Source organism: Rhinopithecus bieti, unplaced genomic scaffold, assembly GCF_001698545.2.
Source record: "Rhinopithecus bieti isolate Rb0 unplaced genomic scaffold, ASM169854v2 scaffold_39883, whole genome shotgun sequence".
NCBI lineage: Eukaryota > Metazoa > Chordata > Mammalia > Primates > Cercopithecidae > Rhinopithecus > Rhinopithecus bieti.
In genome coordinates this window covers 739,589-756,496 of record NW_016816948.1, presented here as the reverse complement: position 1 = coordinate 756,496, position 16,908 = coordinate 739,589, and the positions used below count along the sequence as shown (strand labels likewise).

The 16,908-nt window shown below is 34.4% G+C and overlaps 1 protein-coding gene across 1 annotated transcript in view; it reads right to left on the bottom strand.

The window, feature by feature from the left end:
- FBXL17 (F-box and leucine rich repeat protein 17) overlaps positions 1-16,908 on the bottom strand; it is a 562,873-nt gene that overhangs the window by 529,711 nt on the left and 16,254 nt on the right. The window contains 1 exon segment of the mRNA XM_017855637.1: positions 13,192-13,449. Within this exon segment, the coding sequence (XP_017711126.1) occupies positions 13,192-13,449 (258 nt within the window).

Below are 16,908 nucleotides of genomic sequence, written 5' to 3'. Positions count from 1 at the left end.
TAACCAAAGACAAGAACCACGTGGATGGCATATGTAGAAATTACCAGCATGTGAGGTAAAGTTAGATATGGGGAACAGTGCCTCACAGGAGAAGCTATTATGATTTACTACTACTGAGTAAAACCATCATTTATTCTCACTACAGAAACTGACACTCTGTTTTAGACATCACTGGATATAACCAGCAAGACCGGACCTAAATCAGTGCCTATCTGCACTAAACACCATTACGCCATCCATAAATGTCCTAAGTTCCAGACTATCCCAGCATTGTAAAGTCAGTCATTATAACTGATATATTTACAATTTGGCTGACAGTCTTTAAATTTCTCAATGTTGTCTTCGTCTATGACCCACAGAAAAACATTCAGAGGGCATCAACCAAACCCTACAAAAGCATAACCATTAGGATGCCTTAAATCTAGCACAATTAGTACTCTATCTAAAAACCATAGAAATAGAATACAATTCTTTTCTTATTTTTTTTTTTGTCTTTTTTTTTTTTTTTTTTTTTCCTTTTGTGGAGAATGGGGTCTCGCTGTATTACCCAGGCAGGTCTCGAACTCCTGGGCTCAAGCTATCCTCCCGCCTCTGCCTCCCTGAGAGCTGGGATTACAGGCGTGAGCCACCGCGCCCGGCCTACAATTCTTTTTCTTTTGGAGATGGAGTTTTGCTCTTTCGCCCAGGCTGGAGTGCAGTGGCACAATCTCAGCTCACTGCAACCTCTGCCTTCCAGTTTCAAGCGATTCTCCTGCCTCAGCCTCCCGAGTAGCTGAGACTACAAGCGCCTGCCACCACGCCCAGCTAATTTTTGTATTTTTAGTAGAGACAGGGTTTCACTATGTTGGCCAGGCTGATCTCAAACTCCTGACCTCATGGTCCACCTGCCTCAGGCTCCTAAAGTGATGGGATTACAGGTGTGAGCCACTGCGCCTGGCCGAATACAACTCTTTTAAACAAAAAATTATCTATCCAGGAAGACAGTGCTAGAGACACTGGAACTCTACCCTGTCAAAAGGGAGAAATCCTCATAAGTGCCCTGGCGTCCAGCTGAGACACCAAAAAGATAGTACCTTGGGAGCAAGAACTATGCCTACAGTAAGGCCTATTCTAGACCATCCAAGTTAGAGGGATTTGGGAAATATCTTGGGCTTTCCACATAATAAAGCATAAAACTGAACATAAACAAGATAAGGATGATCATTCAGTAACTGTAACACTTGCTTTAAAAGAAAAGATTTCTGGTTTTCAATCTGGCATGTAAGGAGTTTAGAAGTTGCCACTCTGCTCTAAAAAATAAAAGCTGAACACATTGAAAATTAACAATTCTTTTAGATCCATCAGAGAAATGAAGACACAGACCAAACCACTGCCACAAAACTGCAGAGATAGGCAGATACAGAGAAGAACAACTCACCAGAAGAGAAACTACTACCAGAAACCTCAGCAGGAACCAGGACTAGAGTAGGAAAATCTGAACTCTGCATTTGCCAAAATACTGGAGGCACAGCATGGATAAGTCTGATAATTAAAAATTCCAGGGGGACCTAGTTATAAGACAATACTCATGCTTTTGTGAGTTTTATCTACAGGAGCTCTACCAGGTCTTCACGGAGAATACTGGAGAGAAACCACCTCATGCATACAGCAGTGAGAGGACAAAAGTAACCATTTTGAAATATGCCAGAGGATTCTATTATTCTTAACAAGATCTGTCCTCAGGAGGAACTATTTTACCAGAGCCTAACCTGTGGGAGTTTTGTCAAAGCCTAACCTTCCTAGGGGAAGGGAAATATTGAACTCCAGCCAGCTATAGCCTTCCATGTAAGGAAAGGGATATACCAAACCCGAGCCTTGTCTAGCCATCCTAGCCCACCTAAGCATAAGGGGAAAAAAAGAAACACTAGTAAAGGTGGCCCAGTGGCACAGACTTGCCAAAATATTAAAACCTAATCCTAAAACTATAGATCATTTCCCGTCTCCCCACACCTAATCACTATATTACTAAAGGCCCATTTATGAAAGTTGCATTTCCCAGTATAGGTTGAGTATCCCTTATCCAAAATGTTTGGGACTAGAGGCATTTTAATTTTGGGATTTTTTTCAGATTTTTGAATATTTGCATTACATTTATCAGTTGAGCAAGCTTAATCTGAAAATCCAAAATCTGAAATGTTCCAATGCGTATTTCCTTTGAGTGCCATGTCAGCTCTCAAAAAGTTTCCAATTTGGAACATACTGGATTTTGGAGTTTTGAACTAGGGACACGCAACGTGTGCATCGTGTCCACATTTCAATGAAAAATTAAAAGGCATACTAACAAGGAAAAGACAATTTCAAGAGACTGGAAAAAGCATCAGAACCAGAGTCAGATATGGCAGGAATGTTGAAATTACCAGACCAGAAATTTTTTAAAACTATGATTAATATGCTAAGAGCTTTAATGGGAAAAGCAGACAACATGCAAGCACCAATAGGCACTATAAAAATATACATTAGTAGACTGGACATGGTTAAGGAAAAACTCTGAGTTTGAGAATATAACAGAAAGTTCCAAAACTGAAAATCAGGAGAAAAAAGACTGAATAAAAATGAACACAGTATCTAAGAATCAGAGAACAACTACAAAAAGTGTAACATAAGTGAAAAGTGAATACCAAGACAAGAGACACAGGAACAGAGAAATGTCTGAAGCACCCATGACTGATTTACCCAAATTAATATCAGATACCAAACTGCAGACCCAAGAAGTTCAGAGAATACCATGAAGGAAAACTGCAAACAAACAAACAAAAAACTACACCTAGGCATATCATTTTCAAACTACAAGAAATCAAAGGTTAAAAAAAAAAAAAAAGAAAGAAAGAAAAGTAAGAAATCTAGAAAGAAGCCAGAGGATAAAACACCTTACCTACAGAGGGGCAAAATAAAATTATATCTAACTTTTCCTTAGAAATCATGCAATCAAGAAGAAAGTAGAGTTAAATATTTCAAGTTTTGAGTGGAAAAAAAACCCACCAACGTAGAATTCTATAGCCTGTGAAATTATCTTTCAAAAGTGAAGGAGAAATAAAGACTTTCTCAAACAAAAAATGAGGGAATTTATTGCCACTAGACCAGCCTCACAAGAAACAATAAAAGAAGTTTTTCAGAAACAAGGAAAATGAGACAGGTCAGAAACTTGAATCTATACAAAGAAACAATGCATCAGAGAAAGACTAATGAAGGTAAAATAAAAACATTTATTTTCCTTATTCTTAATTAAGCTAGCAGATAACAATTTGCTCAAAATAATAATGATGTATTTCATCATATACATACATATATATGCATATATATAAGGGAAATAAATAGTATCAATAATATAAGGGATGAAAAACTTTATTTATTTATTTATTTTTGAGACAGTCTCATTCTATCCCTAGTCTGGAGTACAGTGGCTTGATCTTGGCTCACTGCAACCTCCGCCTCCCAGGTTCAAGCAATTCTTGTGCCTCAGCCTCCTGAATAGTTGGAATTACAGCCGTGCACCACCACACCTCGCTAATTTTTGTATTTTTAGTAGAGATGGGGTTTTGCCGTGTTGGCCAGGCTGGTCTCGAACTCCTGACCTCAAGTAATCCACCTGCCTCAGCCTCCCAAAGTGCTGGAATTTCAGGCATGAGCCACTGCACCCAGCCAGAAAATTTTAAAATATATTGTTATTATAAGATATTTTCACTACCTGTGATGCAGTACAAAGTTATCTGAAAGTGGATTTGAATTGGTTGTAAATGTATATTGTGAATTCTAGGATAACCACTTTAAAAAGTAAAAGAATAAAACCAACTATGATTGATTGCTAAGAAACAGAGAAAAATGAATCATTAAAATGCTCAATTAAAACCACAAAAGGCAGAAAAAGCATGGAAGACAAAAATATTAGCAAAGGACTAGGGGAGCAAATAGTAAACATTAACAGATATGGTAGATATTAATTCAACTACAGAAATAATCTCTTTAAACATCAGTGGTCTAAAATTACCAATTAAAAGACAGATTGTCAAAATGGATCAAAAAACAAGACTCAACTCCACATTGTCTACAAGAAATCTACTTTAAATAGACAGAAATATATAAATTAAAAGTAAATGAATGAAGAAAGATATGCCATATTAATACTAATCAAAAGAAAGCAGAAGTAGCTATATTAATTTCAGACAGAGCAGGCTTCAAAGCAAAGAATGTTATCAGCGATAAAGGGGGACATGATATAATGATAAAGGAGTCAACACTCCAAAAAAAACTTAGAAATCTTTAAAGCATATGTACCTAACAACAGAGCATCAGACTATGTGAAGTAAAAAATGACAGATGCTAGAAGGAGAAATAAATGAATTCATTATTATAGCTGAAGACTCTTACCACATGATCCAGCAATCATGCACTTTGGTTTTTACCTAAAAAAGTTGAAAATTATGCCCATGCAAAACCTACACACAGAAGTTTATAGTAGTTTTATTTATAATTACCAGAACTTGGACATGCCCAAAATGTCCTTCAGTATTTGAATGGACAAACTTGTGGTACATAACAGGCAATAGGATATTATTCATTGCTAAAAATAAATGAGCTATGAAAAGACATGCAAGAACCTTAACTGCATACTACTAAGTGAATGAATCCAATCTAAAGGGGTTACATACTACATGGTTCCAATTAGAATCATAAACATTTTGCAAGAGTTTACAAAGACAATAAAAACATTAGGGGCTTCCAGGAGTTAGAGGGGAGGAGTGAATAAATAGGCAGAACACAGAGGATTTTTAGAGCAGCGAAAATACTCTATACTGTATCTATAATGGTAGATACATGTCATTATATATTATCCAAACTCATAGAATGTACAATACCAAGAGTGAACCCTAACATAAATTATGGGCTTTGGAAATAATGATATATATATCAATGAAGATTTCTCAATTATAATAAATGTATCACTCCGGTGGGGGATACTGATAATGAGAGGGGCTATGCATGTGAGCAATAGGAGTATGTAGGAAATATGCAAAATTTCTCAATTTTGAAATGAACCCAAAACTCCTCTTTTAAAAGGCTTTTGAAAGTCAAAAGAGTATTCACAAAAATTAGGCAGCAAACAAAATTTCAAAATTTCAATGAATTCAAAAGTGATCTGGACAGTGAATAAAACTGTAAATTAAGAGAGTTGTAAACTGAGAGAAAAAGTACTTAAAAGCAATCCTTCAGAAATGCTTAAAGAAGAATTACAATTATTAACTAAAATAAAACTGAGAATAGCTATAATAACTTCAGACAGAGCAGACTTCAGAAGAAGAAAAGTTATCAGGGATAAAGAGGGACATACATAATGATAAAAGGGACAATACTCCAGGAAGACATAATAATCCTTAACATGTATTCATCTCACAAAAGAGTGTCAAAATACGTGAAGCAAAAACTGTTAGAACTACAAGGTAAAATGGATAAATTCACTGTTAGAGACCTCAATATCCTTCTATCTGAAATGGAAAGATTCAACAGGCAGAAAATTAGTAAAGACATAGTTCAACTCAATAAAACCATTAATTGACTGGATATAATGGACATCTAGAGACCACTTCATCCAGTAGTAGAATACACATTCTTCTCTAACTCACATGGAATATTCACCAAGATAGACCGCATTCCAGGCCACAAGACACACATTCGCAAATTTAAAAGAATAAAAATTATACAATGTCTGCTCTCAGACTACAATAGAAATAAAATAAAATCAATTACAGGAAAATGACAAAAATACTCCCAAAACACTTAGAGATTTAAATAACACTTTTTTAAAAATAATACTTTAAGTTCTAGGGTACATGTGCACAACGTGCAGGTTTGTTACACAGGTATACATGAACAACACGTTTCTTAATAACACATGGGTCAAAGAAGAAACTTCAGAAGAAATTTTAAAATATTTTGAACTAAATGAAAATAAAAATAAAAATATCAAAATTTATGAGATACAGCAAAAGCAGTGTTTAAAGGGAAATTTATAGTTTTGGATGCTGTTGTAAATGAAATCGTTTGGATTCTATTTCTTTTGGGTGTGCAGAAATACAACTGATTTATGGTATCTTGATTGTGTATCCTGGCACTCTGCTGAAATCATTTATTAGTTCAAACGAGTTTTTTGTGGTTTCCTTAGGGTTTTCCATTCATAAAATAATGTCATCTTCAAATAGAAATAGTTTTACTTCTTCCTTTCCAATTTGGAAGCATTTTATTTCTTTTTCTTGCCAAATTGCTCCTTAGAACTTCCAGCACAATGTAAAACAGGATTGCCAAAAGCAGGCATACTTGTCTTATTCTTGATCTTAAGGGAAAAGTTGTCCATCTTTTATCACTGAATATGTCAGCTGTGGGTTTGTCACATATGGTCTTTATTGTGTTGAGGAAGCATCACTCTATTCCTAGTTTGATAGGTTGTTTTGTTTTGTTTTTTCAAGAAAGGCTGCTTATTTCACCAAATGCTTTTGCACACCAATTAAGATGATTTTTTTTTCCTTTCATTCTCTTTATGTGATATATTACATCGATCGATATTTGTATGATGAGCCACCCTTGTACTACTCGGATAGATCATAGTAGGTCATGATGTCAAATCCATTTAATCTGGGGCTGAATTCAGTGTGCTAGCATTTTGAAGATTTTTACATACTCATTAGAGATACTTGTCTGTAGTTGTTTTCTGTTTGTTCTGTAGTTTCATTTTTGTAGGGTCTTGCGCTGGCTTCAGAATCAAGATAATGCTGACCCCACAGAATAAGTTAGGAAGTTTTGCCTCCTCTTCAATTTTTTTTGAAACAGTTTGAGAAGGACTGGTGCTAATTCTTCTTTAAATATTTGAAAACATTCATCACTAAAGCTATGGTCCTTAGTCTTTCTTGATAGGAAATTTTTTTTAACTAATTCAATTTCCTTATTTTTTTATAAATATATTCTGATTTTCTACCTTTTTCTTTTTTTGTTAAGAGACAGAATCTTGCTATATTGCCCTAGCTGGAGTGCAGTGAATATAGCCTCAACCTCCTGGGCTCAAGAATCCTCCTGCCTCAGGCTCCTAAGTAGCTGGAACTCAGAATTTCTACTTCTTGGGTCAGTTTTTCTGGTTTCTGTATCTCTAGAAATTTTTCCATTTCATCTAGGCTATCCAATTTGTTGGTATACAGTTATTCATAGTTTTCTCACACAATCCTTTTATTTCTATAAAGTCAGTGGTAATGTCTACTCTTTCATTTATGATTTACCAATTTGAGTAGTTTTTTCTTAGTCAATCTAGTTAAAAGTTTTGTCAGGGTTTTTTCAAATCTTTTCAAAGAACCTAGTTTGGTTTTCAATAATTTTTTTCCCATAGCTTTTCTGTCCTCTATCATGTTTATCTCTGCTGTGATCATTATTTCCTTCCCTCCACGAACTTTGGGTTTAGTCTGCTCTTCTTTCTCAAGGTGTACGCTTTGATTACTGCTTTCAGATCTTCTTTTTTAATGTAAGCTTTTACAGCTATAAACTGCCCTCTGAGCACTGCTTTTGCTACATCCCTTGAGTTTTGGAATGTTGTGCTTTCATTTTCACTCATCTCAAGATATTTTCTAATTTCCTTTGTAATTTCTTCTATAATCCATTGGTTTTGCAAGGCTCTGTTATTTAATTTCTGCATATCTGAGTATTTTCCAATTTTCTTTCTATTATTGATTTCCAGATTCATTCCATTATGGTTAGGGAAGACACACTGAATGATTTCAATCTTTTTTAAATGTATAAAACTTGTTTTGTGATCAAACATACGGTCTATTTGTGAGACTGTTCCATGTGCACTTGAGAAGAATGTGTATTCTTCTGTTCTTGAGTGTACTGTACATATCTGCTGGGTGCAATGGGTTCATGGTACTGTTCATCCTCTATTTCTTTGTTAATCTCCTTCCTAGTTGTGCTATTCACTATCGAAAGTCAATTACTTAAGTCTCAAATGATTAATGTACAACTGTCTATTCTTCTCTCCAAGTCTTTCAATTTTTGCTATATATATTTTAGGGATTCTGTTGTTAGGTACATACGTGGTTATAATTGCTCTATCTTCCTGACAGATTAATATTATATATTTATCAATATATAATAATTCTCTTTGTCTCTTGGATCCCTTTGGACTTAAAATCTGATTTTTTTTTTTTTTTTTTTTGATAATAAAACAGCTATTCTAGCTCTCTTCTGGTGTGGAATATCTTTTTCCATCCTTTCAACCTCTATGTAGTTACTTTTATCAGTTTTCTTTATTCTTCATGTGGCTTTCATTTACCATGTAGTATCTTATTTCAGCCTGGAGGACTCCCAGGAGCATTTCTTGTAGGGCAGATCTATTAGTAACAAACTCCTGTAGCTTTTGCTTATCTGAAAATATCTTAATGTCCCCTGAGTGGCCCCTATTCTTTAATAGTTTTGACAGATATAGAATTTTTGCTTGACTTTTTTTTCTTTTGACACTTTAAATATTGTTAGCCCACAGCTTTCTGGCTTCCATAGTTTCTGATGATAAAACAGTTGTAAATCTTATTGAGAAGTGCTTGTATGTGATGAGTCACTTATCTTTTGCTGCTTTCAAGATTCTGTCTTTGACTACTGACATTAGACTATAATGTGTCTCAGTTTGTATCTTTTTGACATTATCCTACCCCAGTTTGTTGAGTTTCTTGAATGTATAGATGCATACCTTCCACCAAATTTTGGAATTTTGGGTCATTATTTCTGCAAATATTCTTCTTGCCCCTTTTATTTCTCCTTTCCTTCTGGAATTACTAAAATGTGAATGCTCTTCTGCTTGATGGATGTCCCACCCATCTCTTAGGCTCTACTAACTTTTCTTCACTCTTTTTACTGTTTCTTAGACTCAATAAATTCAATTGTCCTATCTTCAGGTTCATTTATTCTTTCTTCTACCTGCTCACATCAGCTCTTGAATCCCTCTGGTAAATTTTTTATTTCAGTTATGGTACTTCTCAGCTCCAAAATTTCTATTTGTTTTTTTTCCATAATTTCTAGCTCTTCATTGATATTCTCAATTTGTTCATACACTATTTTCCTAATTTCCTTCAGTTCTTTGGCCATGGTTTCCTTTATGTCTTTGAGCATATTTCAGATAATGGATTTAAAATCTTTATCTAGTAAATCCAATGTCCACGCTTCCTCAAGAATGGGTTCTATTTATTCTTTTTTGTTTTAATGGGCAATACTTTTTTCTTCACATGCCTTGTAATTTCTTGTTGAAAACTAAATATTAAAACATTAGATTATAATGTGGTAACTTGGGAAATTAGATTCTCCCCACCTCCCCACGCTTCACTGCTTTTGATTAATCAAGGCTTAGCTTGCATTCAGCCAGTATTTTGAAAGAGATTTCCTTGGATGCCAAAGCTTAAAAACAAAACTAAAACAAAAAACAAAAGCACTTATCCTAGTCTTTGCAGACTGGCTCTGTGCTGGGATATTCCTTTAAGACTTAGCCATACCATTCACAACTCTGCCGTGGCCTTTACTTCCTGCTTGTACTGGGTCTAGCAAGCACACAGTGATAAACTTTATGGTCTTCTTAGGTCTTTCCTGAACATGTGTCCTGCCCTGGGCATGCATGCAGCTTTCTCAATTCCCTTCTGTACACTGAGGCTGATTGTCATAATTTCAAAACAAAATAAAACAAACTCTCTCCCAGGCTCTTTTTCCTAGGTCAATTGTATGTCTCACCATAATCTATTGCCCAAAGAAGCTTGCCCAAAAGCAAGTTTTTTTTCATTTGCTTTATAATGTGCTCAACCAATGTCCACAATTTTCTTCCCTGACTGTGTTCTAAATTAGGTAAAACAGATATATAAGCACCTGCATCAGCCCTTCAAATAGCTCTCAGGTAGGCTGATCAGACAAACAAATAATCTGCAAATAAGGTCTGCTCTGCTCCCTCTGGAACCAGGGATCTGAGCCCCACACTGGGAATGTGGACTGTCATATTCAAGACTGTTGCCAAGCTGGGGAAGGGGTGAGGCACAGGCAAGTAAAAAAGCCACAAAGTATTCCTTCCACCTTTCCACCTGAGACATAGTAACATTGTCTCAGCATTTCTTTGGTTACTATAAACCTTTGACGTTTCCAGAGTTCTAACAAAGTTGGATCTGATAGTTTAGGCTTGTTTTTCAATGCTTTTATGGAGAGGTAGGGTTTTGAAGCTGCTTGCTCCAACATTTTCCTGATACTACTCTACATAGTTATTTTAAAGACCTAAAATTGATAGTATAGCCAGATTTCAAAATTTACTAATGTAACATTTATTATTTTGTACCATTTTTTCTGAAAAAAGCCTACAGTGACTTATTTCCAGAAATTTCTACTGCTCACCATGAGTTGGAATGTTAAATTGCTAAAACTGCATATAATTAAGTCACATAAAATAGTAACTTAATGTATACAATTTCTATTTCTTTTTTCTTTTTTTTTTTTTTTTTTTTTTTTTGAGACGCGAGTCTCACTCTGCCCCAGCCCAGGCTGGAGTGCTGTGCCAGATCTCAGCCTCACTGCCAACTCCGCCTCCCGGGTTCACGCCATTCTCCTGCCTCAGCCTCCCGAGTAGCTTGGGACTACAGGCGCCCGCCACCACGCCCGGCTAATTTTTTTGTCTTTTTTAGTATAGACGGGGTTTCACCGTGTTAGCCAGGAAAGTCTCGATCTCCTGACCTCGTGATCCACCCGTCTCGGCCTCCCAAAGTGCTGGGATTACAGGCTTGAGCCACTGCGCCCGGCCTATTTCTTAGATACATTTTAATACTTTGACTACAATTATCATTTGTTTGCTGGCAAGTGCTAGATGATAACAAAACTTCAGAAAATTGAAACAGCCTCTTATTCCTAAATAGATTTTTCCCCTAGATACATGATTGTAGTTTTAAAAGATACATATATATAATAGAAACACATTCCACTGGTTAAATTATTTTGAGTAACTATTACGAAAATAAAATATAAATATTTCAGGGTGGTATTTCACAAAAAGGATAGTATTTAGCCAAAACCAGCCTGACTTTTTTAAGTGCTTCACCATGTTTAAGAAATATAGTTAAGTAGAATCCGATATTTAAAACATTAGAGTCTACATCTATTAGAGCTCCTAATTGAAATGCTTTAAGCAACTCTTTTTGTAAACAAACTGACAGAATTCAAAAGGCACACATATTTGGTATCTGCTAAAGTCAATCAAAATTATAGCAGTTATAAAGAAAATATATTTTAAAGAAATTATCAATAAAATTTACATATATCATTCTAAAACATTTGTCAATTTTTACTGACAGAAGAGGAAAAAAACAGAATCCTGCAACAACTGAATCTGTAAAATCAACAATTCAGTCAATTGCTAAATTAATGAGTTCAAGAAAAAATAAAAAAGTCATCAATTATGGCCAGTTCCCTCTTTGGCTTTTGTAACTCTATCATACATTTTAACATAACATTGTTAGTTTATTAAAACCATAATACAAATCCATAGTTGGATTTATGAAATATCACTAGGTCATAACATTAATTTAGTAAGTGGGTCAAGGCCAACATTTAACATAATAGAACAGAATAGATAATAGCAATGTGCATTGCACATAAGGATATGTATTGTTTCATAAAACTTAATTTCTATTTCATGCATATATGAAAGCCATTCTCTTTCTACTATACCTATAACACTATTGCATCAGAGGAAAGAGTCTATTATGAAATCAAACATACCCTGCTACAGCAGTCTTAAGTATAGGAAAATATTCTCTACACTGCAATGAGATCCTACATGATTACTTACGAAGAAAACTACCTAAGAGGAAAAAAATTTGATTGTTTTGCTACTTTCATCAGAATATTACCTCACATGTAACTAATTCATAATTCAGAAACCATAAATATCTGAAGGAAACATCTAAGTAACAGGCTCCAAAACACCTCACATTCTAGGGAAGATTTACATGATTACTCTCAAAGTTGTAAATATAAGATAAATTCATAATACTTGATTGGCATATTAAATTTTGCTCCTTCTCTACTTCAACCATGACTACAATCTTATTCTTTTTCACAAAAATTATTAGGTATACCCTAAGAAGTCTGCTAAACTATTACCTATTTGTGTTATATCAGAATTAAATATGAAATAGATTTATTCCAGTTCTTAATAAATACATACACCTTTTTGAAATGTTTCATTGTGAAAGATAAATTGCTGAGAAATTTCCATCAAAGTAAATAAAATCTTGCTATATACACAAAATATATATTTCTTCATAAAAAATTTAATGTTTAAGAACTTCATGAAATGCTTTGCTAGTAAATAATCCTGTACATAGCAGAAATGAATCAAGAAAATATTAAAACAAGTAAGTCTTTTGCACAATATGCCTTTGCAAACAAAATAGGCTCCCTTATAAGTTGGTAACATTCTTAATATATAAGTTGTACTGACACACTCAGTACTCACTATTTAGGATAGAGTCTTCCCAAATTTCTTCTCATACCAAGCTTTCAGTTAATTAATATATAAGGTTTAAATTTAAGGATATTCATCTGTTGAATAAATAATCCACTCTGAGCCAAGAAACCTTAAATGCCATTTCCAAAGGAAGTGTAATTAACAGAAAGTATGCATAATACTATTTTTAACCCCTTATTGTACCAAATACAGGTAATTAGCCCTTTGTTCTAACTTTCATAATCTTCAATTTGGACTTCCATTTATCCCTTCAACATTTAGATATTTAAGCATGTATGTCATCTAGTATAATAAAAGGGGAATTAAAAGTTAATTTCTAAAACCTCATGCTGACCCAAACTACGCAGTTGCCCAAAGCAAAATGTGGTAAAACAATTTAAGTAACAAAAGCATACATTTATAAAATGGCTGGTCACAGAAGTTCAGGCTCTCACTATAAAACATAGCAGTTAATTTACTGATTATAACCATGGCACTCTAGTTAACTAATCTAAACAAATATTCATTAATAGGTAAAAAAGACGACTCACTTGAGTCTCTGGGAATTATTTTTAACATAACCATTTAAAATGTTGTTGCTAGAAAACATTTTGAATCAATTCAAGTAAAATCGCTTTATAAATGCTAAAATTTACCTGCTTGAGTCCTTCATCAGTAAGTTTGTCCTGGTTGCCTACATGCACTTTCTGAAGTAAAGGACAGTGAGAGGCAACCGCAATAATAGAGGTGTCAGAAAGTTGTTTACACCTGTAGGCTGTATACCTAAGAAGTCCAGGACATTTAAATGCTAGAACACATACGCCAGTATCAGACATACTGCGACAATCAGAAATGTTGATTTCAATTATATTCTGACTTCTTGATGCAATTTTTTCCAATAATTCATCAGTGACCTGGAAGAGAAAAAGCAATAAATTTAAACTTTTGCTACAAATAAAAACTTATTTTCCATTCTTTAAATGTTCCACAATAAACAATATACTAATTAGATTACAGCATGAACAATACAATCAAAAGAGAAGCCACCTTAATATTGAAGCATAACAAGAATTTGCTATAACAAAAATATTGTATTTGGTCTTTGTTCCAAATTCTTGCCACAGATTTCCCAAAACTCTTGGAATTTCCTAAGCAATAGAATTTCTTTAGTTATTCATAACAAGTCCTTTAGACCATACCTGAGTTCATACTAATGAAGTGACTTAGAGTAGGAGGCCTAGATGGCTTCAGGATGGGGACTGAAGGGTTTAGTTTTTACCAGAAAAACTAAACCCTTGATTAAAGGGTGATAACTTTCAGCACTACTTACAGGAGAGGAGGGAAGCTGGAAATTGGGTTATAGAAACTCAAATGACAGAGATTCAGATGGTAAACACATCACAGTGCTGAGAGGGAGATATATTCCATACCCTGCCTTCTGCATCTCTTCCAGTTGGCTGGCCCTGAGCTACATGCTATATCTTTTAAAATAAACCAGTAAATATAATAAGTATTTTCCACAATTCTGTGAATAGTTGTGGCTAATTATCAAAACCGAGAAAGAAATTAAGGGAACTCACAAGTTTATAATTTGTCACTGAGAAGTTCAGGTGGCTTCTGGGACTTGCAACTGACATCTGAAGTGTAGATAGTCTTGTGGGACTGAGCCCTTAAACTCAATGATACCTCTGGGAATTAGCTGAATTAAATTGTTGTACAACCAGTTAGTGTCAGAAAATTATTTGTTAGTGTGGAAAAACTCCACATACTTGATGTCAGAAGTGGTATCAGAAAACACCAACAAAGGATATGTATTCATTTCGTTAAAAGCCTAAAAACCTATCCTTAGTGGGAAAATTCAAATTCAGCAAAAACTCACCACAAACAAAACTATATTGAGATTTTCAATGTTTCACTTTCCATTTGTAACCCATGAAATAGTATACATCACTAATAATGTTATATGAATCTTTACTTTTATACTTGATATCAGATACCACAGCACATAAGTTTTTTAATCTTTTACTGTTTCTATGAGAAACAGTACCTCACATATAATTCATAGGTTAGAAAATATACTATTTTGCATATCAAAACACCAAAGACTATATAGAAATGTCCACATCAAAAGCTTTTCACAGAAGACTCAATTCATCTAGTGAAAACTCAGATGGTCATCTGAATTTTGTTTTAAAACTAGCCTGTATATATTCTGTGACCAATCACCACATTTCCAAAATACAAAACAAAGTTAACGTTATTAAGTCCTTTCAGTAAAAATAATGGAGACAGAAAATGGAAATGAAATTTAGAATAGAAGGAAAGAACTACACTGTTAAGCAGCACTTGGAGTAAAAGCCAAAGATAAAACTATCTTTGTTTACACTTGTTGGAAACAACATAAACACAGTTCTCAGAAAAGTTAAAACTCTGACATACCTCTCCTTTCATTTTTTACTTTTTCATCTCCACACCTTACTACCAGCAGCGGGCTGGGTGGGGAGGGGGTTGGGGGTGGGAGGGGAAGCTATTCTTAGTCTTGAGTTCATAATAAATAACTCAAACATTCAAGAGCAATAATGTAGCAAGCCAATAGATTGCTTTACACATATCTGCTCTCCATTCTACTGCCCACAACTAACTCCCTCACCATTCTCCTTGGACATAAATATCATGAACCCAAGCAGGTAAATAACAATTATCTTAATTGTTTTAATCTCTTACCAATGAAGCAGAAAAACAAAAAGGGAACAACTTATACACAAATCCTCGTGAGCTTGCTTAACTGGGTTAAAGTGTGTGTTACACACACACAAACACATACACTACCAGTGTGCTGGAGCTGGCTTGTAGCAACTCACAAGAGTTTATAGTGTGCCCCTCTTTCCAAATCTGTATTCAATGGCATAACGTGTAGCTTGACATTGGTCATGGTGGGAGTATTTATGTAATAGAAATTGGCAAATATTACAAATCAGGGCTTTTTTTAAAGCCAGTTGCTAAACATTTATCAGCACACCAGTAGTAATATACCATGGCAGAACTTAGACCAGGTTTAGTACTTCAATAAAATGCTATTCTTATTGATATTTTTACAAACTTCTAATGCCAAATGTCATCAAGTTTTAAAAATGGAATCTAACAAGTCCAAAAAACTGTTTGCAATAAACACTACAAACTCTTTTTTCCTAATTTATGCCCCTATATAATAAACATATTAAGCAGCTAAGCAACAGGAAGCCTAGAAAGTCCACCAAAAGGAAAGTTAAGGAAAAAAAAGGTTATTTTAGCCCATTTTACTTCCATTTCTTCATCTGTAAAACAGAAAAAATAATAGTATATACTCACAGAGTTGTTGGGTGTATCAAATGAATTAATATGTATAAAGTCCTCAGAATAGTACACAGCACAGAGGCAGTGCTACAGAAATGTTCGCCATCATTTTCTACTATTAAACTATTTGTAATATGATCTCCCACAGAAAGAAGTTTAATAACTTTTTGAAAAGGTAATGAAAAGAGACAAAGACAAAAAGAATTAAAAAGCAACCCTAAATTACCGATCTACATGAAAAACCATCTTGTTTACTATGAGAATCTAGCTTTAACTTGAAATCACATACACAAAAAACTACAAAAGCACGAAACTGTAGATGACAGTCATTTGAACTATCTTAAAAAACAAGAAGAAAGTAAAGATTTCTGAAGAGGAATAAAGATATTTTTTGAGTAGGTCATATGAGTGTTACTTAGAATTCAATTCCATACCTGCTGACGACTACTAAGATCCAGCTGCTTCCAAAACTGGAAGTCTAAACAAAGGTCACGCCAGTACTTGCAAACCAATGATGCAGAAAGGCAACGCTCGTCCAGGGACAAATTGGAAAATATCTGTGAATAAAAAATGGTACCATGTAATATGTGCTAAATATTTTCAAGGCACAGGAAAAGGTTTCTATTATAGTTAGAAAAAGTTAACTTTTTAAAAAGAAAACCTTCTTGAATAAAAGTGGCCATTACTGTAAGTCACTGAAAGAGACCACCTTAAAGAGAAACTATGATACAGGAGCAAAAAACGAACTGATGTTATCTCTTCTGTAAGAAGAGGAGGGGAAGAGAACAGGCATGTACTGACATGTGTGTCCATGTACATCTTTGTGTTTGCTTATATTTAAAAAAAAAAAAAAAACAACAAAGAATTGAAAGCATAAACCAAAAACTAATTAAAAAAAAAAAAACTATTTACCTTTCTGGGAAGGGAAAAAAGACTAGGGAAGAAAGAATGATAAACTTGAGATTACTCTGAAGTTTTACAGTTTGACCTCGGAGCCATGAGAACTTTTCATATGTGATTTAAGAAAAAAAAAAAAAAAG